Genomic DNA, 27,612 nt, shown 5'->3' on the forward strand with positions numbered 1-27,612 from the left:
CTATTCCTTCCATCATGATTGTTCAATCCATATGAAATATTAAATATTGAATGATCATTATATTTTCAACAACAGTATTTCAAAATCACAAATTTTACAAGCGACTCTCTAATTAGTCTTCTTTTGGGACATGGCAACCACTGGAATAATAACCCATTGAATTAATAAAACCCAAAAAGTAAATGTAAATATCATCATGTAGCCGCTCAACACTGCAAATTTCTTAGCCTTCTTACTCTTGGATCGTCCATACATAATCAATCCCACCACATGCAGTATCGGAACAATGAATCCAATGGCAAACATCAAGACAGACCTCTTATCCGCCACAGGGTCATGAAATTCAGGTTCTGGATTTTCTTCAAAGGCTCCTTCTTCACTATTGATGACATACGGAACATCCTGTACTTTGTTATAGTATGGAACGTCCGATTTGTGGTACGAAGCTGCCAATGGTTGTTGTTCTTGAGACATGTCGTGTTTTCAATAATGATGATTTAGATAATTTTGATTTTAATAACGCTGATGATGATGAGCTCGTCGGAGTGATGATGAAAAAAATCTTTCAAAGTCTCAATTTTTTTGTTTTTCCTCTCCGCCAGAGTTGGTTCAGCTCCGAGAAGAATGTCTCTTTTTAATAGGATGAGCTTGAGCGAAAGACAACACTCATCGATGGATCTTTCTCTTCACCTATGCATTCAAAAAGTGCGGAAAGAAATCTCCTTGAATGGTTTCAAAAGTAGCCACAAATGTATTATGGACCTTGGTTTTCATCTTTTCTGCCTACAAAATGTTAACCAAAACGACTTTAGTTCAAAAGATGAGCCTATATACTACTTCTAAAGATGTAAAAAATCATTCAAAAAATCTAATTTCAAAGACACTCTTTTCAGCACGTTCACCTCACTGGTGAACAATGATTGCTCAAGCAAGTATGTCATTGTTTGTTCATCATTAAGCACTTACTATCTTTCAATCAGGCCACTCAGTTTGAAGTCAATGAACTCGGAACTCAATTGTTCCTTTAAAAAGTATCCATCTCTGCATTCAGACTCAAAACAACGAAATACTTCAAAAAAAAACCCACAAGAATGAACTTGCTCCCTTCTCCTTTCGGAAAGAGAACTCAATGCTTTGTCTCTCATCAAAACAGTCTTCAAGTTGTTTCCAACATTGGAGTCAACGATTTGGTGTATGTTTGCAAATCTGAGAGTAGTGAAATTGCCCTCCAAGCTCCTCGATGTATGAAAGTCATTGTAGAAAGTAATAAGCAATGTAAGGTCCATTTGAAATTGGGTGCAATTACCACTGGATTTGTGGAAATGATGAATTGTGAACATGTCAAGATGATTCTTTCAAAAGAATGTGCCAATAAGGTCAAGATGATTCAAATTGATTCTTTGAAGGACTGTGAGATTGAATTTCATTTATCAGAGGATCAAAATGTAGATGATGATCGTGCCTTTGCTGAAACCTTGACCAATTTTTGTAATCATATTCAAATTGTGTCAAATATTGGCTGTCAAAATGTCACACTCACCATCAAGACAGGAGAACAAGTATTACTTTCACAAAATATTGAATTTGGAACAGTGCAAGAGGATTTATTGGAGCATAATCGAAGTGCCATTCAATTCAAATCTCGATTCGATTTTTTACACTCCAAAAAGAAGTCTCTATCATTGTGCACTGAAATGGTATTGAGAGAAGGTGGAGGTTACATTTCAACCTTAAAAGAGAAACAATTCAAAGACATAATTCAACAAGAATTCGACAAGAGAATGGAAAAGTTTCTTCATGAGCAATTAATGCAAGATGAATCGACACGAAAAAAGAAGGAAGAAGCCAATAAGAAAGCACGCGATGTTTCACAAAAGTTGAAACAAAAAGCAAGTCAAACTTCTTCAAGTAGCAGCAGTTTTTTGGATCAAATTCAACACTTTAATAAGGATGCTCAATTGAAACCTTCCGAAACTGTGGAGAAGACTCTCAAAGACGTGGTCGGCAATCAACCCATTGATTTTGGTCGAGGTAGTCACACACAGGAACAACCTTGCAATAACATTGGTGCCATCACTGGACTTCAGGATGATGTGACTGAATACTTTGATGATGAAGACACTATTCGAGAGAATGCAAGACAAGTGGCAGCTCTCATTCGCAACTCCAAACATTGTGTGGTTTACACAGGGGCTGGAATTTCCACATCGGCTCGAATTCCAGATTATCGTGGACCAAAGGGAGTTTGGACCTTAAAAAGTGCTGGAAAAGGTAATGAAATTGCAACACTCGACATTGAGCAAGCATTGCCAACATTCGCACACTATGCATTGACACATTTAGTGAAGAAGAATTTGGTAAAATTTGTCGTTTCGACCAATGTGGATGGACTTCATCGAAGAAGTGGTTTGAGTGCTTCAGAAATGAGCGAACTCCATGGAAATTGTTATCGAGAAGTTTGTTCCGATTGTGGAAAGGAATACTTGAGAGGGTTCGATGTCATGAAAAGTGTGAAATTTTATCAAACACACAAGACAGGACGTTTTTGTGATGCATGTGGAGGAAGTTTGAAAGACACGATTATTCACTTTGGTGAATCACTTCCAACCGGTGAATTGGAATCTGCTTTAAAACATTCACAAGAATGTGACTTTTCTCTCGTGTTGGGTACTTCCATGATGGTCCAACCTGCCTGTCGATTGCCACTCATGGCGTTGGACAATCAAGGTGGCATGATGTGTATTGTGAATTTGCAGAAAACAAAATTTGACCACTGTCCAAAGTGAGAGTTCATGCCAAGACCGATGAATTCATGCGCATGGTCATGGAAGAATTGGGTGAGTTAGACCAAATCGACACTTCTTTTGATGCCTTGGCTCAATGGTAATTATTATTGTCGTTGACCTAGCAATTCCTTGAATCTCAATAAACACACACAAATAACAAACTTCTCTTTCTTTCAAATGATGGAACGTTTTATCCAATCATCTTTTGCTTCCATTTCTACTTCTTGGTATGGTTATATGAACCTGGACGCTCCTTTCAAGGTCATGAAACCAAAAGGAAAACTTACCTGAGTTGTTTGGAGTTGTCCATGGACCATTCATTAAATTTCATCTTGAGCCAAAACACAAGCAGCATAATTCTTTAAACTTTGCGCATATTGTTGTTGAATCTCAAATTCATTTCTTGTTTTTTTGAATGCTACAATTTCATAATTGCTCTCTTTTTCGTGATGAACTAGAATCTTCTTGAATTTCATACATGCCTTCCAATAACAATACTCTGCCAAAAAGTTTGATAATTCCTGTAAAGATCATCCACATCGTTTCGGGGGAAATCATCTTCAATTCTTTTCCGAAATTATAGGGTGTGATGATTTTGAAATCAGCAAAGAATTCGAGCTTTCTATATGTTTCTTTGATCAAATCATTTGCAAAATCCTTTTCCCCAACATGAATGTCCATAATTAGAGTTTTTTGCCTTCCATTTCCCTTCTTAATGACAAAATCAGGTGTGGTGCCGTAAAGTAGAGATTTGATGGAATCTGTTTCAGCAATTAGTTGTTCGGTCATAAAAACTTCATTGTTTTCAAGTAGCAAATCTTGTATCATGTCGTGTAGATAATCATGGTATTGTTATTAAGATGTTCTTCATCTTTATAACCTATATCTTTCAGAGTTTTCTCCATCCACAGAAATGAATCTTCTTGGAAATTATTGGAAGCAGTATATTGATGCTGGATCAAATCCATGAGTAATGGATTCCTAATCCATTCTGATGGAATATGGAATTTCTTTCTGCAAGTATTTTCTTGGTTTGAAGAATTACTTTCTATTTGTGGAAGGTTCATTTTTTTTTCATATATGGCCATTCAATTACTTTAAGTTACTTCAAAAAAGACCACACAAAGTGGCAAACTTTTCATGTGTATATATTGTTGCATAGATTCCAGGTGTATGTCCAATTCACAATTAGAAACACATGTATATAAAAAAAACACATGTGACGATCATCATATTGTCAACACACCATATATAATACGATCCTATTATAATGTAAATTCTTAGAAACACTTTCGATGAACAATTCCTCGACCAGCCTCCTGATATTCTTCCTTAGTGATCCACATGGATTGGAAGGAAGAAGAAGAGGCCAAAATGGAACCACCAATCCAAACAAAATACTTTCTTTCAGGTGGAGCCACAACATGAATTCTCATCGAAACACGAGCCAATTGAGTCAATTCTTGTTTCAATCGTTCAGCAATTCCTTGAAACATGGTCGAACCACCTGACAGGACCACATGTCCATATAAATCCTTTCGAATGTCAAGATCACATTTTCCAATCGAGTTGAAAATAGTTTCATGCAAACCTGCACTATCGATTCCAATGAAACATGGTTGAAATAAGGCATCAGGACATCGAAACCTCTCATTTCCAATGCAAATGATCGTACCATCTGGCAATTCATAAGGCTTTTCAATGCTCATTACAGAAGAAGAATCCATTCCATTCATGGATGATGATGTTGTCTTCTTCATTTCTGCATCAACATCCAATGCCACATAACACAATTTTTCCTTAATGTCTCTCACAATTTCTCTCTCTGCACTTGTATGAAAGGAATAACCACGTTCCATCAGAATTTTTTGTAAAACATCTGTCAACTCTCTACCTGCCAAATCCAATCTTGAAACAGCATGTTGCAATGCATAGCCTTCATAGATTGGAACCGAATGAGAGACACCTTCACCACTGTCAAAAACCACACCAGTCGTACGACCAGAAGCATACAAGGACAAGACAGCTTGGATGGCCACATACATGGCTGGAACTGAAAATGTTTCAAACATGATTTGTGTCATCTTTTCACGTTTGACTTTTGGATTCAATGGACATTCGGTCAACAAGATGGGTTGATCTTCAGGAGCAACTCTCAATTCATAGTAAAAAGTGTGATGCCAAATCTTTTCCATATCCTCCCAATTCGTCACAATACCATGTTCGATGGGATAATTTAACATTTGAAAACCCTTCTTACTCAAAGCTTCATCACCACATAGGCATCCTTGGTGCCCATTCCGATCATGATGGATCGTTGTTTTGGTCTTCCAACGAGAGAAGGAAAGACAGAACGAGGAGTGTTTTCACCAGCGAAACCTGCCTTGGACATACCACTGCCATTGTCAATGACAAGAGGTTCTACTACTTCGAGTGGATCCATCATCATCATCATCACACTGTGTGTTCGATGCCTGGAATGTTCACACAATTTGATATATTTTTTTATGATTCTGTGTGGAACCAAAAAAAGAGACTGACAACAAGTTCCATGTTCATCATCCTGATTAGAGATTTTCTTATAATCCTAAAACCCTTTCAAAACTTTCACTGATTACACTGTATCAGATTGTATCGACTGAACATTGCAACCTGCAGTTTCTTCTTTTATGTTGTGTGATAACTGAATGAACTTGAACTCCCTTTTCGAGGCAGAAAAAAGCTCATCCAAAAAAATGTCATTTTCATCTTCCTCATCGTTTTCATCATCGACGTCATTGGTGGTGGGCATTCATTCCCGATCAGGACTTTGTTCTTCTTTCCTATCCACCATTCGTATGACCAATTTTACGAGTGCAACAACTCTGATCGTACTGACCTTTATGGTTACATTGGTTGCAGCCACGGCTGGTTATTATTTACGATCTACCTCCATGTTGGGAATATTGAATCCAGCCTATTTTTGTGCGAGATGTGAATTTCCAAATGATACACCTTCTTCTATAACGTTGAAGGATAATTTGAATGAAAATGTTAGGAATGGTCTCTATGACTGGAATGCTAGGCCAGCGGTCATTTATTTTGTGACTGGACAAGATGTGGATTTGCAAACTATTGAGGTATTGATTGAATATCCAATTAAGGATACAATTTTAGTGCTTTCATCTGAGTTGAGTGTCAAGTATCGATTGAAATTTAATGGAGATTCGGCAACAACGGTGGTGAATCGATTGAAGAAAATTATTGTCAACTCGCCAACCTATAACAAAATAGAAATGGTGAATTTTGGTGATGTGAAAACAAATGTCACCTATTTATGCGATGAATCTTCGTGCTCATCCCCAGCCTTCCGAGTTTCTAAATCGTATGTTTGGGCAAGTGGTGGCTCGCAACTACAAGAATTGATGGCCCCCATAGTTGGCCAGAATTACACGACCTTTCTTGGATGTGAACGTACCCAATCATTGATACTTGGTCAATATGGCCAAGGTACGCAGTGTAGTGGTACCAGTGTGTTGCTTTTGTCTAGCTGTGGTTCTTGGAGTTTTACGAATTTGTATCCAAGCGTGCCTTAAATAATAAAATATATGTCATTTGATTTACACAAAATGCAGGGAGCGAGAGCTTTGAAGTACTAACAGGTTATTGTGCTTTGTGTAAAGAAATAGTGATAATTACACCCAAATAATTGAACGATTCAAACACATCAACAATTTATTGATACCATGTCTTAGTCTCGTCATAAATGTTCACCTTGTATCTGAATTGGATTGGCTTATTTCTTAGATTGGGTTGTTTGGGGAGAGGATCTTTGAAAACAACTCTGAATTTACCACTTTGACCAAAGCTTGAATCAATAGTTCCATAAAATCTTGGCTGATCGTCCACTAAGATTGCGACTGTTCTTCCAATAAATGGTTGCAAGGATTGAGATTTCGAATTGAGTATGTTTTTTCCAATAATTGTGTTAGCATTCTCCACACGATCGACGACACCTCTCTTTTCTTTATACTTAAAGACAGGAAGCATTTTAGCAAGTTGTGCTTTAGGAACTTGGTCTCTATTCCACATTTGTAAAATTCTTCCATTGAATGATAATCGACATGTGTTGGCATCTGTGAAAATAAGAAATCAATGTTGTAAATATTGAGGATTTGTGCTTTGAAACTGAAGTTATTCTTGCGTAAATACTTACGAATATCTGTATCTAATTTAGAAGCAATATAATGAGCATTGGCATAACAACAAATAGGTTGCTCAAACTCTATTTTCACAAAAACATCGCGTTCAACATGAGTGTTTTCTTCAAAGTCTTCTACTAATGTATATTCGAGAGTTGGATCAAAAACCTCACTAGACAATCCCTCTTTCTTTGACCGAGAAATGAGAGTGATATTTCCCATCACCGTTTCATGTCCAACCGAGACTGGAAGGAAAATGAAGTGTAAGTTCAACTAAGTCTTCTTTGTATCAAAAATACTCACCGTGATATTTAGCTCCACCTTTGATTTCTTTTTTGAAAAATCTAATTCTTGATGCAGTTGCCAAAACTGTATCAATGATTTCTATATATCCTTTGTCACAAACAAAACCCCTTTCTAATTTCTTGCTATCCAGTTTGGTTACGGCGATACCAATTCGATCTCCCTTAATGGCCTTATCTACAGGTGTCTTAAACATTTGTATGGACTTCACCTTTTTTTCCTCACCAAGAGAAGGAATGTGAATATTCTTATTGTGAGAATAATTAAGGCAAACAAGAATGAATGGCATCAACAAAAAATCTTGCCTATAGGACAAATACTATTTCGAACATACCTTTCCAATGGTCACACATCCCTGTAGTACTGTTCCTGTCAAAATAGTTCCTTTACCCTTGATTGAGAAACAATGATCAACCATAAATAAGAATGGTTCATTTTCATTCTTCTCAGTAACTTTGACAAATTTGTGAAATTCCTTAACAAGATGATCCAAACATTCTTGCTTGATTTTTTTGTCACTCTCTTCTCTAGGGTCTGCACAAACAGGAATAATAGGAGGATTTTTGAACTTGGTTTGCGAGAATACATTTTTAACAAGACTTTTTTTGATCTAGTTTTTAGAGTACCACAGTATTGTGAGTTAACAATATAGCTCATTGAAAGTAATCATACCTTGTCAATTCTTTCCTCTCGTTGATCCACTGGAATCATGTCAATCTTATTCAAAGCCACTATTAAATTATCGCATGTAATTTCACCAATCACTATGCACTATTTTGATTTTGCGATAATTGTAATTAATAAAATTCATTAGAAACAGAAAATACCCTCGGTTCCAAACACATACCTCTGCCGTTTGCGTCTGTACTCCTTTAATTGCATCAATTACCAAAACCATAAAGTCGATTATTTGAGCTCCACCAATAATTGTTCGAATTAGACTTGCATGTCCAGGACAATCTACGAGAGTAAATTGAATTTTGTCATAGTTCGGTAATTGTGAGTCAGAATAAAAAGCAGAAAATCCCAAGTCCAGGGTGATACCTCTCTCTTGTGATTGCGGATTTTTGTCAAATGCAGCTGTAGATGCCATTGTAGACAAAGCCTTACAGAGACTTTAAATTTATCAAATAATGGAAAAATCAAGTAGTAAATATTCCATAATTAAAAATGAATTCGGATCTTTTTCTTGTCATTTTAAAACAAAATAATATTTACCTTGTCTAAAAAGTGATGTTCCAAAATCAATTTGATCGTTCGGACCATGCAGATCAACATGACAAAAATCAAAACAAATTCCACCACTCACCTTTCCTGAATCCACATGTCCTAAAATTCCCACATTCACATTGAGAATTCTCTGAGATGCTCTTGATTTTACTCCTTCCAATGAAACGCTCTCTTCCGATTCGTTGTTGTTGCTGTTGGCATGAGCAATTTCCTCTTGATGATCATTGAGCATTTTTTTTTCAATGTTTTCATCATCAAAAAATAAGCCCAATCAGAAGAGCAAAAGCACGCCTTCATCATGTCGTCCGACTCTTCATCAGCTTCGTCCTCTCTCTGCTGCTGTATTTGTAGAAAGAACAGCAAGGAAACAGTGTTTAAACGAAATTTTATTGTGAATGAGAAAAAGCTTGGTTTGTATCAAGAAGCTTTGCCGCAGTTTGCAGAGAGAGCAACCATCGGAACTACTTGTGAATCGTGTTATAAATCTTATTATTCCTATAGAAGATCTCTAAAGACGTCCGTAAAAAGAGGCAAAGAAGTAATCGATATTGATAATGATGGTGAGGATGATGTGAGTGTTACTTCTGCAAACAATTCTAAAAAGGGACAGACAACATCTTCATCATCCTCTGAAGTGCAGGAGCGCACGAGCTCTGACTCGTGCCATGCCTCCTCTTCATCAGAAGAACCAGTCGGAATGTGTGGAAAAGGAGTTCAAAAAGCGAATTTAGATTTTAATTTCGACGAAACAACCACAACAGCGGCAGAGAAAGCTCGAAGCATTAAACAATGGCTTGACATGAAAAACGAAACAAATTTCAAACCAGTTACAACTATCGACCTTTCTGAAGCAAATGAAGAAATAATAGATTTTTATCTCTATAAACTAGGACAGCCAATAGTGCTCACAAATTCTCTCGAATTATTAGCCAAGGGCCATATGGAAATGACTAACATACCTGTGACATCCAGTAATTTAGAACAAATGAAGAAAAAACAAGCAGAATTATTTCACCTCAATTATTTAAGAGATTGTGTTGGAGACTTTAAAGTATTCCCAAGAGACAACACCACTTTCAAAGATTTTGAAATGACCATGAAACAATATATTACTTTAATACAGAAAGATAATGATATTACAGCACCAAACAGAAAACTACTTTACGGAAAAGATATGACTTGCCCTAAACAATGGAGGAGTTACTTATTTGACAACCCTAAATTTCCAGACAAACTGAAATACAAAGGTCCTAAAGATATTCTAGCGAACACCAACAAGAATATTTAGTCAATCACACTTATGATCTATGTTGGAAATAGTGAAACGTTCACTCCAGCTCATAAGGATGTTTGTGGAGCGTTGGGCCATAATTTGATGGTCTATTCAGACAATGGTAGGACTCACGCTATTTGGTGTATTATGAAATATGAAGATTTGGAACAAATTAGAATTTTCTTTCAGCAAAATGGGGCTTTCCTTGATGACGATAATTGCTTTTTACCTCTTCATATTTTATCAAAAGCTCCTTTCACAGTATATTTGTTCGAGCAGAAACTTGGCGATTTGGTTTTATTGCCGCCAAGTGCTCCTCATCAAGTGTTAAATATGGGAGGAAAAGCATCAAGGTCGCTTGGAATACCTTGTCTTGTCTTGCCTTACCTTATTCTTACGAAATACTGGACGAATATAGAAAGTTCGGAAAGAATCAAGTGTATAGAATCAAAGCAGTCACATATTACTCCATGCTCAAGTATTCTGAAAAGTCTCAATCGTTCACAAAACTTGAGGACATTGGATCTACTGAAAACGAACGAAAACGATTTTCAGATGATATGCTTATATTACTTAGGATTTTTGACGATATATTGTTTGAGGAATCGATTGAATCCGACGTTTTTGATGATGAGTTACATGTGACAAAACTCCCAGAGACAGAAAAATATATGCATTCCAGATATTGCGATCATTGTAAATGTGACATATTTAACAGATGTTTTCATGTTGCAAAAACAAAATTACACCAAGCCTATGACTTGTGTATTAACTGCGTTGCAAAAGGAAGAGGTTCTTTTTTTGGAGACGAAATGAATCTCATGGAACACATCAGCTTTTCTGAACTCAGAGAAAATTTTGAACAGGCAAAGAAGTCATATTTAAACGTTCAACAATTGATGAAAAATGAAAATATTACAACCATGGATGACCTAGAGAAGACAATTTGGATCACTAGGGATCCATGTAAAACCACCTCAATTACCACCATTGCATGGAGCAACATGTACTACTCAAAACATCATAAGGAATTTCCCGAATATTTACCCTGCCATCAATGTGATGACAGCAAACCAAAATATTGTACGAAAACATGCACCAAGTGCAATACTTCTTATTGCAATCAATGTCTTTGGGACAGATACACCCTTACCCTTTGTGAGTGTAATAGACTCAAAAATTGGACCTGCCCTCATTGTAATGATGTGTGTAATTGTGTCAAATGTCTCAAAAAACGAGATATAGACACACTCAGTTACTCAACAAACATTCTCTCACGGATGGACGAAATTAAGGATGTTCTTCCTTTTTCAGTTCTTGATGTGAGTGGTAACGAAAGTACAACAAGAATTTTGGATAGCATTTGTGATCTTCCACCACAACCTATTCAGCATTTAACTGAAGCCAAAAATGCAACTAGAATTTTAAATAGCATTGCCAAAAATTGCCCACTCGTCGAAACGAACTGTGCACCCAAGACAAAAAAGAGGAAAATAATAATTATCAACAAGAACCCTGATCAACAGCAAATCAAAATTATACACAACTATTATCATCATCAAAAAGTTTCAGTGTGTGGAAACTGCCAACGATCCATTGCAACCACCATCAGTCTAAATCAGACAAGTCGAAATTTTATTGCTCTCATTGCATTTTAAAGAACCCCATTGACAAGAACGATCTCATTATACATGACTATCTATGTGATGCATGTATGAATACCATTATTGGTATCAGATTTCATCATATCCCAACCAAACATGATTTGTGTCAACAATGCTACATTTCCAATTCGTTTACACCAGCAATTAGAGATTATATGAAAAATTGTCCTAAGGATGGTCCTCCTCAAAGATCATTCGAATGCATTATTCCACCATACCAAGATTTGTTTATTTCTGAGCAATCCTTGTCATCTCTTTCTCCATCCTCCACCTCCACAACCAAGAAGTAAGGTGGTTTCTAAGAAAATATATTAATATAGGAATATAATTCCTATATAAACTGGTGCTAAATAATTCATCCATAGAATGCTTTTAAAATAGCAACACTTTGTGAGCATCAACTTGTGGTATTTTGGTACTGAAGTCATTATTAATCTCACATGAAACCCACACCATTCCATAAATGTTTGGAAGAAGACTTTCGCATCTCTTGCTCTGAGAACCCACTGCTTCCAAGATATTAGGTTTGTTTTAAGGAAAGACCTTCTCTACAAGAGGCAATCGGGTGAAAGTGCTTCTGAGCTGAACATTAAAGGACTCTCTCTATCATTGCGTCACTTTCAAAATGGTCCGCCGGACTTTCTTTGAATTTGTTATTCGGAATTGTAGGTGCGAGCATTTTCGAGACTTTCTCAAAAAAACAAAATGCGAAACGTGTGGCGTAAAGCATGCGACTCCAGCACCGGATTTCTTATTCTGAAACATTATTCCTTGAAGATGGTGAGGGGTAACTCTTCTCATTATTGCTATACGGGAAGGACTGGCTTTTTGAATCATGATGAAAAAAGGCTCTTTCATTCCTTGTTGAATCCTCTTCTCAAAGAATCATCATTTCAAAAAATGGGTCAACAGCAACATAACGGAACTTCTCATCATCATCATTGTCAGTATCATCATTCCGTTGCGGCTCCGCACAATATCACCACAACTGGTAGTAGTAATAGGTCGTGCTCTTCTGCAACCATGATGATGATGATGAATACAACTCAGGCGTCCATTTGGATGGATGAAGACTATGAACGAGTTCCGATTGGCTCGTGTTTGAATGAACAAACGAAACTACAAAATTCATACGTTTTCAAGGATGTATATATTGAAAATTTGATGCCGAGAAAAGCAAAACAAGAGGAGACTGCTGAATCAATACCGTCCCATTGGGTGATGAAAGGCTCTAAATTATTGGAATTTAAAAATCCTTGGGATGGTTTTAAACAACCTTCGACTGGTGACGTTTTTAAATTTCAGAGAGAAATGGCTCTCAACAAACAAATTATACCATCCAATGATGAATTACCTCAAATCAAACCAAACATTAATTTATTGAATAATCCAGATATTCATAGTGTGAGAGGCGATGCTCCACAAGTGACCTGGATTGGCCATTCTACATTTTTAATCCAATATCGTGGTGTAAATATTTTGACAGATCCCGTATTTAGTGAAAGATGCTCTCCTGTACAGTTCATGGGCCCTAACCGTATCAAACCGCTACCGATAACAATTGACAATCTACCAACCATTCATTTTGTAATTATCTCTCACAATCATTACGACCATTTAGATTATTATGCCATAACTGCTTTACAAAAACACCATGATCCAATTATTTTGTTACCATATCGAATGAAATACGATTGGATGGAAAAGTTTTACAATGAGAAAAATCATTCTGCTCTTTCAAAGTTGAAGCTAATGGAGCTAGATTGGTGGAAATCTACCAGTTTCAATGCTTCCATAGGTTTAGACAAAGATAGCTCAGAACGAGTCGAATCTAACTTTACTTTTACCTACATGCCAGCCCAACACTGGTCTATGCGGTCTGGATTTGATCGAAACGAGGCTTTATGGGGATCTTGGGGAGTGCAATGCACTTTTGTAAATCCATCTTCCGATGTGTCACAAACCAAGTCACAATCTGAATCGATAGAAAATGTAAGCAATACTGCATGCAATACCCTTGAAATAGCAGAGAATGTCAAAATGGAAGGTGTCACTTCTGATAGCTGTCAAACTCATACACAAGAACAACATACAGAAGAGGTAAACATGAACTCAAATGATAATATCAAGTCATACAAGATGTGGTTTGCTGGAGATACCGGCTACAGTAAGGAATGCTTTACAGAAATTGGAAATCGCTTTGGTCCAATCGATCTATCATTCATTCCAATCGGTGCCTACGAGCCAAGATGGATGATGAAGTACCAACATATCAATCCTGATGAGGCCGTACAGATCGCTCTAGATATCAAGTCCAAAAAACAAATATCGATGCATTGGGGTACTTTTATCTTGACCACAGAACCAATCATGCAACCCAAAAAAGACTTGGAAGAATGCTTGAAACAACGAGGTCTGGATAGCTCATTCTTTGTCACAATGTGCCATGGTGACACAATGCTCGCTACATCCAGTAATGATATTGAAAGTACAAGCATGGCGGAACTCTCTATGAATGAAAAAAAACTTGTTGAAACTGTAATTCTAGCTGAGACAATCTCAACTCAGGATCGCCAAGCTGTTATTGAGGAGAAACTTTAAAGGATGCCATTAAATGCAGTTGTAAGTATGAAGTCATAGTCACAATTTATTATTTACAGAGTACACCTCAATCTGTTTGATGAACAACAGTGCAGTATTGTTGTGTTGCAAACTTGAATTTTCTTGTCTTAATTCCCTTGGCTTCTAATTTGTCGAGAATGTTCTTTAATTGGTCATCTGATATTGTCTTTTCACGTGCCAAAATCCAAGCATATTTACGTTTAAAGAACCAGTGATGTCTTCTTTTTCTTCTATTTGATGAACCACCGTAGCGTCTTCGATGTCGACGATGACGTCTCCTGTAACAACCACCATGACGACGTTTACGGCCTTTACAAGACAATAACACAGCATAATTACTGTAGTCAGTATCTAGAATTTTCAAGGGAGCTTTGATAGTGTATTTGACGAGTCTATGGAAGAATCTTCTTTTGACTTTAATCTTGACAATCCATTTGGCATTGTTGGACGATTTAACTTTTGCTGTTACGTTTCTAGAGACAAGTTCTCCATTTCGATATTCCTTTGCAACAATGGCCACCTTAATTTTGGTTGAATTTTCTTTTTGGATTTGTGAGAAAGAGACGGACTGACAAATACCTCTGCAATATTTGTTTGTTGCAAAATCATTGATAATCATTGAGGATGATCAGGACATGATTCACACATATTCACACATGATTGAGTTATTAATGAATACCGATTAATATAATAACATTGAATAAGACAACAACGAACCTTTCAAAACGATTAGGCAATCTTGCAATTTCATACCAATCTCCTTCAAACTGTGATAAGGAAAAGTTTGTCATTGCAGTTGCAAGGCGAGGACATTTACCACGACGACGATGACGTCCCCACCCATGGAATCCTTCTTCTCCGTAATAACCAATGGAAAGTAAGCAGAGGATGAAACCAATGACACAAAGAGTTGAAAATACTTTGATCATGTTTGTGTGTTTTTTAATATTATTGTTTTTTTTCGAAAAAAGAACAATACGAATAGCATTAAGTACACTACAACAGAGATTGATCCGTCTTCTTTTGTCCACGAAAGGACACAACGTAAAAGGTAAATGAACAAATCGGGAGAGGATCATCTTACTACTTGAAGGAGAGATTGTCCTTAACGTTGTAGTTCTGTGATCCGGTAGTTGTTTGCACGTCAAATTTGTAGAAAGAACAGACCCGTAGATTCTCATTCATGAACTACAAGTTCACTACATCTTGAATCATACACATCTTCTGGGGGGAACTTGCACCTTACTCCATTCTTTCCTTAGATTGCGAATTTTTCTAAATGTTTGAAATAGTATGACAAGAGGTCAACATCAATTGCATCATTCAAACTGTTGCAACTGTTTTAGCAGTTTTATAAGGATTTCAATGCTTGGTTTCATCCGATCATGCATCATGGAAGGGTTTCATAATCAGATGACATGTTCATGACATGTGGATGTTAATAACGGGAACAATGATTTTTGATGCCAACCAATTAGCACACGGTTCAAAGGAAGTATTGAAACTAGAATTCGCCACCAACACTCATAAAATGGCCTTTTTTTTATGACCAACACCTATCAAGAGCCTGCCAAATGTCAAAAAGTCGCCGCTTTAGGAAAAAATTGAAACCCCAAAAATTGCCATAATTGACCAAAAACATTCAAGCCTCCAATACAATTTTCTTGTTTTTCAAAACTCCAAAAAAAAGCCCTCAACACTAGCCTTCTATTCTCGTCTTCAGCAATTATTCTCTCTTCAATTATTATCCTTCTTGATCTCAAAAATGTTGCCAACCATTGTTTTAGGAGCATGCACAGGAATTTACTTGTATCGAAATTACGACATTGAACGCCTATGGAGTCAATGTTCAGAGAGTATGAAACATCCCAATGAATTGCTACGAAGTTTACAACGAGCACAGCAAAAGTATAAAAGAACGAAAGAACCAAGCACTACAAATCTCTTTAATGATCATGATGATGATCAATGAGCAAATGGATCATTGATTGTAATATATATTAATCAATGTTTATCCACTCGGATTATGAAACAAATGATGAATGCAATGAATGATCAAAAGCAGTTGCTTGATTTAGTTGATCAGCAGAGAGTTTGATCCAATCAATGTTACGGAGCGATCCGAAGAAAACTGTTGATCACATCATGATTTGAAGAATCGTTTTGTCAAAGTATTTGTAAATAAAAATTGTAAAATATATGTCAGCTCACTTAAAATTATTTTTGATATTTGGTTCTTCTTGAGTGAGATAATGCGTTTATTTCCATTCTTCTGACTATCAACGCAGGTTTCGGACGGATATCTCAGGAAAGTCTACGAGGTGAGAGTTTTTATTTAGAAGAAGGCCCTTCATGATTTTCAAAAACACTGTCTTGCAAGTTATACAAAATTTGGAGCTTTTACAAAAATTCCATTCATTATAAATAATATAATTATGTGATTCCATTCACGAGAATCGTTGACCTTAGTCATTCTGTTGATTGCATAACAACTTTCAGCATGTCATTATTTTCAAATCTGTTGCTCAAACAAAAATTGTCATCGATTTCGATAAAGTTACGTTCATCCCTTGTTAACAAAATATTTCCAACGTTTGGAATGTGAGCGTTGCATCCTTCCAACAAGTAGCATTTTCTTGCTCGTTCATTAATGTTTTCTCTTAAATCAGAGAGTGTAACATGTCTTGGAATGGACATTCTCGTAGAAAAAGATTCTGATGGCACCTTCTCTGTGACAAATGAAAGAATAATATCTACCATGCGTTGTTGAGAAATATCCATTAAATTAAACTTTTCCATTTGACTCATTCCATCCGTCATGCTCATGTATGATTCTTTCGGTAGTTTCTTATAAGCCGTGTCATCTATGAACTTGGAAAAAAAAGATGACTGCCGATTGATTTCATTTTGTGGATTGTTTGCTTTCTTGAACCCACTCGGGTCATCAGTGTTCGTGTTTGATTCACTGGGAAAATTTAACAAATCCTTCACGCTAGGTAATTTACTTTTAGAGTCTTTCATTGGATCATTTTCTGTGTTTCGATGTTCTTGCTTATTTTGAGAAACTCCTGACATGGCAGTAAAATGTAAATGGTTCGAAGAATTGTCTCGAAGAGGATCGTAGTGAGAGGCTCTCGCTTCTCTCTTGCCTGTTTCTTGAGATGGTACGGCCACTCCTGTAGAAACCACTCCATAAGGAAGATTTCTTGATGTAGCAACCTCTGATGATGGCAAGGAAGAGTTGACGACATGTTTTAAACCTTCTTTTTGTGAGGAATCAGTATATGTGGAAGATACATAGGGATGATATCGATGAGAAGGTAATGAATGTTTACTTTCTCTTCGATGAGAAGAATGTGATGCTGGCATTAAAGCATCTGGATAAAGCTCATTAGAGGGAGAGGTGTGGTAGGGAGGAGATGTTGACTTTACATAAGGTGGCATTCTTCCCATGGATGAAGGTGGATGTGCATTTTCTGGTGGATAGTACGATCGTGACATGGGTGACACTGCTCCTCCTCCACCACCACTTCCTCTCTCCACGATGGAATTTGCATAATAATCTGAATGATAGGAAGGAGGAGAAGATGTGTAGGTGGTGGATGGTTGATGATGTGCAGCTTCTGAATGGTAATTAGTAGAGTGATGATGATGCGTCGTCGACGATGTGGATCGAGCAGCATAAGGATGATACAAATAATCTCTACTCATAGGAGAAGTCCTAGGAGTCTCATACGAAGAAGAAGAAGATAATCTTTGTGAATAGTGTTGTTGTTGTTGAGAATACGAAGAAGAAGGAATTGAACTTTTAGAAGTTGTTCTCGACAATGAACTGTTGGAATGAGACACTTCATGCATTTCCGAAGAAATAGTTCGTCCACGATAATATTGATCATGATAAGAGTGTCGTTCGTCAGGTGATGTTTGATAAAACTGTTGCTGTTGCTGTTCATTTGAAAGATGATGATATTCGTGATTTCCACTATTAGCAAATGATTCCCCAGTAGTCGAACAATACGGATATGCAGCAGATATTACTCTCTGATTTTCACTGATCGATGGGGAAATGTATCCAGCAGCACCACCACCACTTGTAGCATGATGATGAGAAGATGATGACAGTGTTGTTGGTTGTGAATAGAATGATGATGACAAGGACGATGCATGTGCATTTCCTCTCGATGATGTTTTGTTCAATGAAGTAGTAGTGACACGTTGTTGAGCAGAAGAAGAAGGTTTTGAAGTGTTTGAAGTGGGAGTGTGAGAATGTTGTTGTTGTTGAGAGGATGTTTGAGGTGTGGATCCAGGTTTTCGTTTCACCTTATTGATCGAAAGACCCGTCACCTGAAATTAGGAATGTAACAACAACATCATGCATTCATGTGTTAGAATGAGCATGTTGATCATGCGAGTAGATGATAGAAATATACATCAATACATGATGCATTTAAGGATGAACATCAGAGTAATTATCAAGCAATCAAACTTACGAATTTGTATTTCTAACGATAATCGAAAATTCGTTCATGCATGAAATTTTCAAATGCATTCAAGTGTTCATGGATGGACAATAAACATGTGTGTGTGTTTCATTCAAAAACGAATTCCATGAATAAGAAGACGTATCTGACAACAATTATCGAGTACTCACCTTTGCGTAACAGTTCTTGCAAACTCCATCTCCAATATTAATATTGGGCACATGTGCAAAACATCCTCTGTATTGCGCAATATTCGATTCGTTAATAGTATAACTAATATACTTGTTGCCTATTATTGAAAGATTGAAAAAAAAAAGATGACATGATGAATTGAGAAAATTTCCAAACATTCAAAAAGACAGATCAACCAAATATATGCATTTGAGAGAGATGAGTAGATCACATGGGCACATCCATCGTATACGTCATCATGCATAATTGAAACGCATTCCATGTGTTACGTGATGAATGTGTGTTGTTCATGCACACAACGTCGGGCAGCAAGCATGTGTTGGATAACATGATGATGAAGCAAATGTACATGTGATGACGAACCACAACAATATATACATGTCATACACATAGATGCATTAATCTCATCGTTGAAATTCATCCAATAGTGATATACTTACCTGTATCTGCTTTTCCACAAATAACACATGTTTTGTTCGAATTCTCACTACCACCACCAGAGGTCGTTCCTTCTCCACCACTACCACCACCGCTTGCCTTCTTTCCATCTTGTTTGATCGATGGTTGGCCTCCTAATTTTTGCTTGCTGGATGGAGGTTGCACCAAATGATTCGTTCGTGTTGTTGTTGTTGGTGTTGATGATGGTGTTGATGATGGTGTTGTACTATTATTGCTGGTACTAATGGTTGGATTGTTGACACTTCCTTCTCGGTGTTGCATCGGCATGTTGTTTTGTTGGATGTTCATGCTTGTTGTGAGATGAGAAGATCCATCCGTGATACTGCTGTTGTTGTTTTGTGGTTGTGGGTTATTGGGATGCAAACTAGGTGGATGACTCAGGTGATGGACAGGAATGGGCAAAGTGGTGGTTGCCACGCTATGACCCATTGCAGCCGAAGAGGTGGTTGTACTAGATGCATGCATCCGCCATGGAGCATGATGGACAGAGGAGTCAGCGCCATTTGCGACACCAGATTCACTTGTAGTGGTGGTGGTACTTTCGGCTTTGGATTCCGTCTTCGTGGAGGTGTTGGTGGTGGTCATGTGGCTGTTCTGACTGCTCTGCTGGTTATTGTTACTATGATGCATCAATAAAAGGGAGGATTGGTAATGTTGTTGTTCATGCTCTTGTAATAAAAGCATGGAAGGAGGAGGAAGGGGACTCATGGAAGTGGCCGATAACAACACAGAACTTCCGGAAGAGTATTGAGGCTGGTTGTGTGGTGGTGGTTGGAAAGAGGATAGTGGTGGTGGTGGTGAGAGAAGAGAAGGAAGCCTGGTTCCCGTTCCCGTTGCTGTTGTGTTTGTGTTTGCAATCTGATTAGGAGTCAATAATGAAGAACTTATTGGAGGAGAGCCATTCGACGTGGCCATGTCTGTCGTTGTTGATGCCATGATCCTCCTTTCCGTGGTGCTGCTACTGCTACTGCTACTATTCGTGGGTGGATGATTCTCCTCATCGCTCATGGCCGCTACATTCATTTTGTTCTTGGCTTGATTTAGAACGAGGAGAAGGTCGTGATGGTGGTTCGTGGGAGTAATGACTATGGCGGTGGTCTTTTCTTCGTGTTTCCCCGACAAGGAGGAGTGAACAGGATTGGTAGTAGCACCAAGGACGGAGTCGTGGAGGAGGTGATGATTGGATGATTGATGTGGTTCGTGTCGTTCTTCTCGTGGTTCTTCTTGTGGTAACGGTCTGGATAAGGATGACGATGATATCAGATGGGAAGAAGGGCATAATACTTCAGGTGTAGTGGTGGTCATCATTGTATTGCTCGCCAATGTATTTTTCAACAAATTTGAGTGCGCACTTGGCTTGCCTGATTTGAACTGGATTGAGCTGCAATGTCCATCATCTTGTCCACCTTGGTGTCCTTTACTTATCATTGTGGTGTTGCTACCGCTGGACACAGGTGATCTTCTTTGTTGTAGCTTCTCCTGATGGTATTGATCCATATTTGGCCCCATGTAGTTAGTAGTATTGATGAGTTCTCCTGAAACTTGCGTTGCTTCAGATGCGAAGTTGGTCGCAGTGGTTTCTCGTGGTGAACAAGAGTTCGAAGAAGGGACTTGCATTTTTTGGAAGGATGTGTTAGGGAGATTTGTTTTTGTGGTGTTGGTTGTGGCAGTTAGTAGAGCAAGTTTTGTGGTACCACAACACCAACATAGTTCCCTTCTCTCACAACAAACACACACAGCACACAAATTTGTTGTGTTTGGACCTGGGCTGGGTAGCTTTCCGAGAGAGATGTGACTCACAACAACTTCTGAAGGGTGATTGTTTGTGAACAAGACCAAATAGTATGGTGTAAAAATTAATTTTCCACGCACACCGCAAACTGCCGCCATCCAATTTCTTGATGTTTGTGTCTGTGTCCATCGTTCCAATTCTGTACAAAAAAGGAACTAATCAAGGTCATATTCGGCCAAATCGTATTAGCCGCTTCTTGTTTGTAAATTGATTGTAAATCCAATGAGAAGATGGTTTGAGATGGTTTGAGATGGTTTGAGATGGGGTTGTATGTCAGGAACCTCTCTCTAAGGATAAATACGGCAAGATTCAAACCACCACCATTTACGAGCAGAAATGAAGTCATTCTCATCTCTCTCTCATCAGCAGATCCCTCCTTGCAGATCCCTCCAGTTGTGTGAGATACAAGATGCTACAGGTGTTGAAGAGAGTTTCAACATGTTGATTCATAAAGAGAAGGATATCGAATCCACGAATACACACACTTCTCAAAAAGCAGTAATATACAGTCTTGTATTTCTCCTATTCGGTGGAAACACCATTTAGATACGTCTGGCTAAATGATAATTCTGAGATAAAAAAAGTAAGGATGACACCTTTTTCCAACCTCAAACATTGTTTCCTTTTTGGTACATGTTGCGAAAAAAGTACTGTCTACTAATAAGCCAAAAAGAAACACCATATCGGTTGAGCAACAAAGAAGTAGACTTCAACTTGAAAGATTTTTTCACGTTGCCCATGCAGCTATAAGAGATGGAGGAACTCCAGTGTGGAGTTGAAGATGTCTTCTGTTGAACAACATCTTGGTGATTGATCAGCAGGTAAATCATCTTCAACAACAAACAGGTTAAACGGATCATTTCACACAGTGTAAATGATTTTGGTAAGCACATCATCATCTGCTACTACCAACATCAAAACAAGCCCACACACAAGCAACAGCAGGGTGGATGATGGCATTAGCAAGAAGGGGAAAGTGCCATAATAATGCAGGAGTTATTGATTTCTTCGTCGGCCTTATTGATTTGGGTACCATGATCTCTCCCTTCTTTTGCAATTCTTGCAACTATTCCAGGCAGAAGAATCTCATGGTCATCAAAATAAGAAGGAAGTGAATCATACGAATAGAAAGTGGCTGCTAAATCTACCGTGTGTCAGGTTCAGTCAGAAGAATAGGTTATTATCTCTCTAAAACATGGACCGGCTGTTTAAACAGAAAGTTACATCTGCAAATGCAGATCCAACGTTCTTCAAATTGCTGAGAAAGTATTCCATGTCACGTGTTGTAGACGTTGCTAAGTTGTAGATGGCACATGATTAGTTTTTGAGGGTTAAAGAAATGATTTGGCGAACATGATGTACTGTATATATTCTCATTCACAACGATTGAAAACTTACTCACAAAGAATAATGTGAAAGTGTTTCCTCCAGCCACCACTAGGCGATCGGTTGGAGAAAAGTGAAAGGGAAGCTCAATTGGGTAAAATGTTTTAGAACCTTGGGGTGCACATGTTCCAAATACTATTTTCGGTCGTAAAACGTGTGATGGAATTGAAACATGTATTATACATGAATGCATGTGTGAATGACTTCCTCAATCCAATAAAAACTTACATAAATTTTCATATCTTAAATAACTTCGAGTAAAGATAGGAAATAGTTGAATGTTTGCTACTCTTGGGTCGTGTTGTTTAAGAATGGGTAAATCCATAAAGTCATTAATCGATGACGAGTCCACCTTAGTTTTAGTTCCACTATGAAAATCAATCATAGGATTATTATTTAACTCAGAGATATGAATCCCTATAACACTCACATACCATTGATTGTTGTCATTCCACCCAGCGCTCACCACTGCAAAAGGTCCTGGTGCTTTTCTCTGTTGGCCAGATGTAATTACATGAGTGTGATAGCCAATTCTTGCAGGAAATGCGTCAATAATATTGTCGAATAGGATTTTAGTGAAGCATTCGCATGTCTCTCTTGTAAAAGCTGTTTCAATGATATTTTTGGAATTGTGTGACTTCGCTTTCAATAATACTTACTTTGGTTATTTTCTGCTGAACCTGTGACCCAAAACTCATTGACATCTTCATGTATATTTGGGGTAAATATTGATCAATGTTTGTTTTTACAACCCTAAAATACTTACTGGAAACTATGACTGTGAAATATCGACTGCATGACAACTTTTTAATCGTGTATGGAAATTCTTGCAAGAGCTGAGTGGTTCCATTCTGATTAATATATTTGAAATAAGATCTCTCAAAGTGTGATGCATCTCCTGTTGCTCTCAATCCCTAATTATGTGTGACTAGATGAAATTGAATGGATTTTCGGAAGACATACCGTTTGATAAAAAGACGAATAACCAACTCCGTACACTTGCTTTTCATTGATGGCAAGGCAGGTGTGATATCTTCCACATGAAAAATGTGTTATTTTTCCATGTTGTGGTATGAATGCATTGTCTACTTCTTTGAGGACTTTGTGCTTTGTGTTTTTACTTCTACCGAGTTGTCCGAAAATTTCTTCTCCACAGTTAAACATTCGATCACAATCCGTCACTATCCAAAGAGTATTGTCTCCACAATCAATAAACTTGATAGAAAGACCTAATTGCTTGATGTCATCAATGATTCGAATCACCTGATGGGTTAAATCAAATTCTAATGAAATATCAGACGATTTTTAAAAAACGATCATCAAATCACATGTGAAAGATTGAAATCGATCATATTTTTCAATCAAAGCATATCATCATACCTGTAATTCTCATATCTTGATGAACCAAATAAAATTTAGTGAACGAACTCGCGATCATAATGACATCCTCCGAAATTGAACCTGTATAATCATACACCACTCGTTCCGTGCTTTCAGAATCATCAAATTTTACTTGATAGGGATCTACTTGATACAGAGAGTCTTGGTTTTTGAAAACAAGTGGACTGTTCGATCGGAGGCAAAGTCGAGGCTGGCAAAGTCCTTGCTGTAATTTCATTTTTATTGTTAAAAGGATGAACTTGCAAAAGACTTGAAATAGAATCAGAGGCAACCTCTGAAAGCTATGAATAAGGTGAGACCATGGAGGGACCGTACGTTTGTTCTTCACAACAATTGTCAGGATGTGTTTCGAATTTCGACCATTAGTTGGATAAGCTTACAATACAACAAAATAGCGTTTTGTGTGAAACAAAAAAAATGACAAGATGAAGCCAGTAGTGGATTTATTTTCTCCAACAACAAACCAGAGAACAGACAAGTCTACTCGAGAAGAAGAGGAGAACCTCTCGGATTGGAGGTGGAATTTTGAGGAGAGACAATTGATGAATTGGTTGAATGATGTTTGGAATTGTAATCATAACAAGAATGTAGAAGAACAATTGCATTCGGAGGAGGATTATGATGATGGTAGGAATAACACTATAGTTTCGTTATCATCATCCACCAACAACAAGACTTCAAAAAAGATCATGAACAAGAGGAGCATTGAAAATCAACAATTAATATCGGAATGGAATAGGCAAGTTGCAAAATTTAATATCTTGCTTCCAAGCTCTGAAGCAGCTCTCCACGAACAACAACATTGCCTGAAACTGCTCAAAAGGATGTACTGCGAAGAAAATAATTTAAAACATTATACACATAATATCAATTTTCTCAGTGCATGTTTCAATAATTTATTTGTGCCTTTACGATATATGCGACTGGATAGCAAATATTGTTGTAAAGACTACTATTCTGCTGAAACATATCCACACATTAGATATTTTGAATTTCCTAAATTCCTAAATTATGGAATCGAATATAACAGCGACTCGCTTCTCGAATTATTTGGATCTGTGCAATTGCTTGGTGGAATATTGGATACAATTTTTGAGGAGTGGGATAAGTTAGAGACCTCAAAGAAATCGTATGGCCCCTATAGCTGGGCTCCTCTCTCGAGAAAAATTAATTTACTCATGACACAAGGAGAATATAATGACAATATACCTGAACCTCCATCTATTCAACACTCTTCCAGTGTTGCCATGAGAGAACCAGTATGGAGAATTAATCGATCCGAGAATGGTGAGATTTGTTGCGTACTTTCTGATGACTTTCGACTAATGGAAGTAGAATATTTTTGCTTGCTCATAAACAAGTACCTTCCTTATGATCAGTTGCATATTCAACAATTATTGTTAACGAGATCAGCTCACAGGAGGAATTTGTAAGTTGTTGAGCATTGTACTTCTGTGTGTACATTATGCAAATCATTCTGTCATACAGATATGCTGAGTGGGAAAATAGAATATCTAATTTATCACGAAAGAAAAACGAGAACGCATGGCTTTCTTTCATGTTCGCACTATTTGAATACTTGTTTCCTAATTCTCCTCTTGATGCCCTTTTGAAAAATTTTTTACAGGTATTGGACAGGCTGAGAGCAAAATTATTCCAGCAAAATGATGAAGAAGGTGTTTTATCCATTTCAGAAATTACTCCCGATCTGATCTATAGCAGGTTATCTCGTGAGGATATTCATACGGGCGCCACGGCTGTTGAAAATCTTTGTAGATTTTTGGAGAGACAACATTTTCATGGAGAGTCACTGACTATATCCAATTGGATTACTTGTGGACTTTTAAAGGATATACACCTGGCAGAACATTGTATATTGTTAGGTTCTAAACAACTAGCATTCATTTGCGAGAGTATTTGTGACAAGCTCTACATTCGAAACGAAAATATTCCCTTTCGATTTTCTCCAGCGTTTGTATTGATATATCTCGCTTCACAATCAGTTTCAGACAGTATTTGTGATGAAAAGTTGATTTTGAATGTAAAATCAGAAGAACAGCCAGTTCACCGACCCCATAGGCTTCGATTCTTTTCTGCTGTGTCATTGGTGCTTGAAGATCTATTTGCACATGTAAATTGTGGCGATGCGTTACTTTTTGGAGCACTGCTTGACCGCACTCTAGAACCTGTGATCTACTGCGAGCATTATAATGATCAACAGTTACGAAACGAAGCATATCAACACTGGAATATGGCTTTAAAGGATCATTTCCAAACCAAGAAATCAGTTGAACAAGAGGTGGCAATCCATTACAACTCTGATTTTCGAAAGATAATCACTGAGAATGTTTCGAGAGGAGAGGATTTTCATTTTCTTTGTGCTTTGGTGATTTGCTTGCCGACATGTCAACTCTTGCATAATAATAGAAAGAACTTAACAAAGCCTACCCTTCAGAAATCCTTGCCTTCTCTTTATTCTCCAACAATGATCGACAATTTTTTGAATGTAAAGCAACCACATCCTGTACTGCTCAACAGTCATGGCATTACATCAGTGAAGGAGCAATATTTTCCTCTATTAATTGAGTCAAAAACAAATGAAGCTTCGCTGATAAGTATGAATGATGAAGTTGTAAAGCGCGCCATGCAAGATATTGAATCAGCACCAATGACTCTGGAATCTTTGGTTGAAATGTTGGTGGAGAGACTGAGCTCAGTTTCTTTTTCAATTTCTGACAAGATTGAATTGATGTTTTTTGTGCTGAGATATGGATTTCAAGCACCTACAACTCCATACGGGTTGTTAATAATTGAAAAGTGCACACTTCATGTCCAATCATTACTGAAAATGGTGCTGGAAAAAGTTCAAGCAAAGACCAACTCACACGTATTTCCAACATATTGAAGCCATGAAGTTTTTTGGACAAGAATGATTCAGAAGAAATTATTATTTTGGAAACAATATGCAGTGCATGATTTGGTTTGAATGAAACTTTCACAATTATGTCCATGATAACCAACAGAATTGATCTAGTAGTTTTTGCACCGTTCCACTCACAAACTCATGGTGGATTTTTGAGCTATCGAGGAAGAAAGATTATGAATGGAACAACGTGAAATCTTTGAATTGACATCAATCGAATTTGGTATTCAAGAATGGCGGTTGTGACCATTAGGCAAATCAAAGAGGACCAAGAAGAAGAAAAATATGGGAATACAGAATGGAAGACCTTAATTTAATGCAGGTTTGTTAACATGTTCTGCCAATACATTCCCAACATGTCTTTTCCGACAACAACCACCAAACAGCAAACTCATCAACAAGAACAACAGCAACCTCTTCGACCAATGCACAAAACCCTTTCCTCTTCAACCAAAACACGCAACAGTGATGCAACTTCCTCTTCATCCAATACACATACCACTTCAACTTGTTCTTCCACTACTCGTCGTGGTTCAGATACATCAACACCATCTCTGTCGCTCAACAAGAACATGAAAAGAAACAAGATCACAACCTCTTCAAAGTTTAGTCCTCTTTTGAAAGAAGTAATTGATAATTTTGGTATTGATTTCTATGGCAATTATTATTGACATCTTTAAAATCTCCATATTTAATAAATAACACAACACGATCAAGCCTTGCTTGACTCCATCTAGCCTTACCACATTTTTACCGCTCAATTACTACAATCAGAATCTGCTTCTTCGGTCCTGAGTGCTTTAAAATCACACTATTGCGAAATGGACGAAACCCCAAAAACATAAAAAAATACTCAGCCTTTCATTTCAAAATGCTTCAACCTCGTCAGGATAAAACCGCAGCTTTGTGCCAAATATAT

At 37.4% G+C, this 27,612-nt stretch overlaps 14 protein-coding genes across 14 annotated transcripts; 7 read left to right on the top strand and 7 right to left on the bottom strand.

Annotated features, from left to right (window-relative positions):
* Positions 1-108: 108 nt before the first annotated feature.
* On the bottom strand, positions 109-474 carry FDP41_007305 (uncharacterized protein; the record flags this gene model as incomplete). Its single annotated transcript, XM_044711036.1, has 1 exon — positions 109-474. The coding sequence occupies one exon, from the start codon at positions 472-474 to the stop codon at positions 109-111; it is 366 nt and encodes a 121-aa protein (XP_044558631.1).
* Positions 475-1,091: 617 nt separating this feature from the next.
* FDP41_007306 (uncharacterized protein) lies at positions 1,092-2,786 on the top strand (the record flags this gene model as incomplete). Its single annotated transcript, XM_044711037.1, has 1 exon — positions 1,092-2,786. The coding sequence occupies one exon, from the start codon at positions 1,092-1,094 to the stop codon at positions 2,784-2,786; it is 1,695 nt and encodes a 564-aa protein (XP_044558632.1).
* Positions 2,787-3,212: 426 nt separating this feature from the next.
* On the bottom strand, positions 3,213-3,853 carry FDP41_007307 (uncharacterized protein; the record flags this gene model as incomplete). Its single annotated transcript, XM_044711038.1, has 2 exons — positions 3,213-3,604; positions 3,667-3,853. The coding sequence occupies 2 exons, from the start codon at positions 3,851-3,853 to the stop codon at positions 3,213-3,215; spliced, it is 579 nt and encodes a 192-aa protein (XP_044558633.1).
* Positions 3,854-4,066: 213 nt separating this feature from the next.
* On the bottom strand, positions 4,067-5,029 carry FDP41_007308 (uncharacterized protein; the record flags this gene model as incomplete). Its single annotated transcript, XM_044711039.1, has 1 exon — positions 4,067-5,029. One exon carries the CDS (start codon positions 5,027-5,029, stop codon positions 4,067-4,069), a length of 963 nt encoding a protein of 320 aa, XP_044558634.1.
* A 492-nt stretch (positions 5,030-5,521) lies between these two features.
* FDP41_007309 (uncharacterized protein) lies at positions 5,522-6,361 on the top strand (the record flags this gene model as incomplete). The annotated part of the gene is made up of 1 exon (XM_044711040.1): positions 5,522-6,361. The coding sequence occupies one exon, from the start codon at positions 5,522-5,524 to the stop codon at positions 6,359-6,361; it is 840 nt and encodes a 279-aa protein (XP_044558635.1).
* Positions 6,362-6,500: 139 nt separating this feature from the next.
* Positions 6,501-8,732, bottom strand: FDP41_007310 (uncharacterized protein; the record flags this gene model as incomplete). The annotated part of the gene is made up of 7 exons (XM_044711042.1): positions 6,501-6,901; positions 6,982-7,212; positions 7,271-7,517; positions 7,605-7,880; positions 7,943-8,041; positions 8,118-8,350; positions 8,489-8,732. 7 exons carry the CDS (start codon positions 8,730-8,732, stop codon positions 6,501-6,503), a joined length of 1,731 nt encoding a protein of 576 aa, XP_044558636.1.
* A 66-nt stretch (positions 8,733-8,798) lies between these two features.
* Positions 8,799-9,788, top strand: FDP41_007311 (uncharacterized protein; the record flags this gene model as incomplete). Its single annotated transcript, XM_044711043.1, has 1 exon — positions 8,799-9,788. The coding sequence occupies one exon, from the start codon at positions 8,799-8,801 to the stop codon at positions 9,786-9,788; it is 990 nt and encodes a 329-aa protein (XP_044558637.1).
* A 12-nt stretch (positions 9,789-9,800) lies between these two features.
* FDP41_007312 (uncharacterized protein) lies at positions 9,801-11,431 on the top strand (the record flags this gene model as incomplete). Its single annotated transcript, XM_044711044.1, has 2 exons — positions 9,801-10,126; positions 10,192-11,431. The coding sequence occupies 2 exons, from the start codon at positions 9,801-9,803 to the stop codon at positions 11,429-11,431; spliced, it is 1,566 nt and encodes a 521-aa protein (XP_044558638.1).
* Positions 11,432-12,337: 906 nt separating this feature from the next.
* On the top strand, positions 12,338-14,038 carry FDP41_007313 (uncharacterized protein; the record flags this gene model as incomplete). The annotated part of the gene is made up of 1 exon (XM_044711045.1): positions 12,338-14,038. One exon carries the CDS (start codon positions 12,338-12,340, stop codon positions 14,036-14,038), a length of 1,701 nt encoding a protein of 566 aa, XP_044558639.1.
* A 67-nt stretch (positions 14,039-14,105) lies between these two features.
* FDP41_007314 (uncharacterized protein) lies at positions 14,106-14,988 on the bottom strand (the record flags this gene model as incomplete). Its single annotated transcript, XM_044711046.1, has 2 exons — positions 14,106-14,640; positions 14,777-14,988. The coding sequence occupies 2 exons, from the start codon at positions 14,986-14,988 to the stop codon at positions 14,106-14,108; spliced, it is 747 nt and encodes a 248-aa protein (XP_044558640.1).
* Positions 14,989-16,528: 1,540 nt separating this feature from the next.
* FDP41_007315 (uncharacterized protein) lies at positions 16,529-20,808 on the bottom strand (the record flags this gene model as incomplete). The annotated part of the gene is made up of 4 exons (XM_044711047.1): positions 16,529-18,403; positions 18,550-18,561; positions 18,711-18,829; positions 19,173-20,808. 4 exons carry the CDS (start codon positions 20,806-20,808, stop codon positions 16,529-16,531), a joined length of 3,642 nt encoding a protein of 1,213 aa, XP_044558641.1.
* A 1,363-nt stretch (positions 20,809-22,171) lies between these two features.
* On the bottom strand, positions 22,172-23,987 carry FDP41_007316 (uncharacterized protein; the record flags this gene model as incomplete). Its single annotated transcript, XM_044711048.1, has 8 exons — positions 22,172-22,278; positions 22,382-22,504; positions 22,598-22,737; positions 22,804-22,975; positions 23,029-23,073; positions 23,136-23,283; positions 23,333-23,652; positions 23,750-23,987. The coding sequence occupies 8 exons, from the start codon at positions 23,985-23,987 to the stop codon at positions 22,172-22,174; spliced, it is 1,293 nt and encodes a 430-aa protein (XP_044558642.1).
* A 208-nt stretch (positions 23,988-24,195) lies between these two features.
* FDP41_007317 (uncharacterized protein) lies at positions 24,196-26,675 on the top strand (the record flags this gene model as incomplete). Its single annotated transcript, XM_044711049.1, has 2 exons — positions 24,196-25,199; positions 25,259-26,675. The coding sequence occupies 2 exons, from the start codon at positions 24,196-24,198 to the stop codon at positions 26,673-26,675; spliced, it is 2,421 nt and encodes an 806-aa protein (XP_044558643.1).
* A 374-nt stretch (positions 26,676-27,049) lies between these two features.
* On the top strand, positions 27,050-27,364 carry FDP41_007318 (uncharacterized protein; the record flags this gene model as incomplete). The annotated part of the gene is made up of 1 exon (XM_044711050.1): positions 27,050-27,364. The coding sequence occupies one exon, from the start codon at positions 27,050-27,052 to the stop codon at positions 27,362-27,364; it is 315 nt and encodes a 104-aa protein (XP_044558644.1).
* Between the last annotated feature and the right edge of the window lie 248 nt (positions 27,365-27,612).

This window comes from Naegleria fowleri (genome assembly GCF_008403515.1).
Source record: "Naegleria fowleri strain ATCC 30894 chromosome Unknown tig58, whole genome shotgun sequence".
Taxonomy (NCBI): Eukaryota; Heterolobosea; class Eutetramitea; order Acrasida; family Naegleriidae; genus Naegleria; species Naegleria fowleri.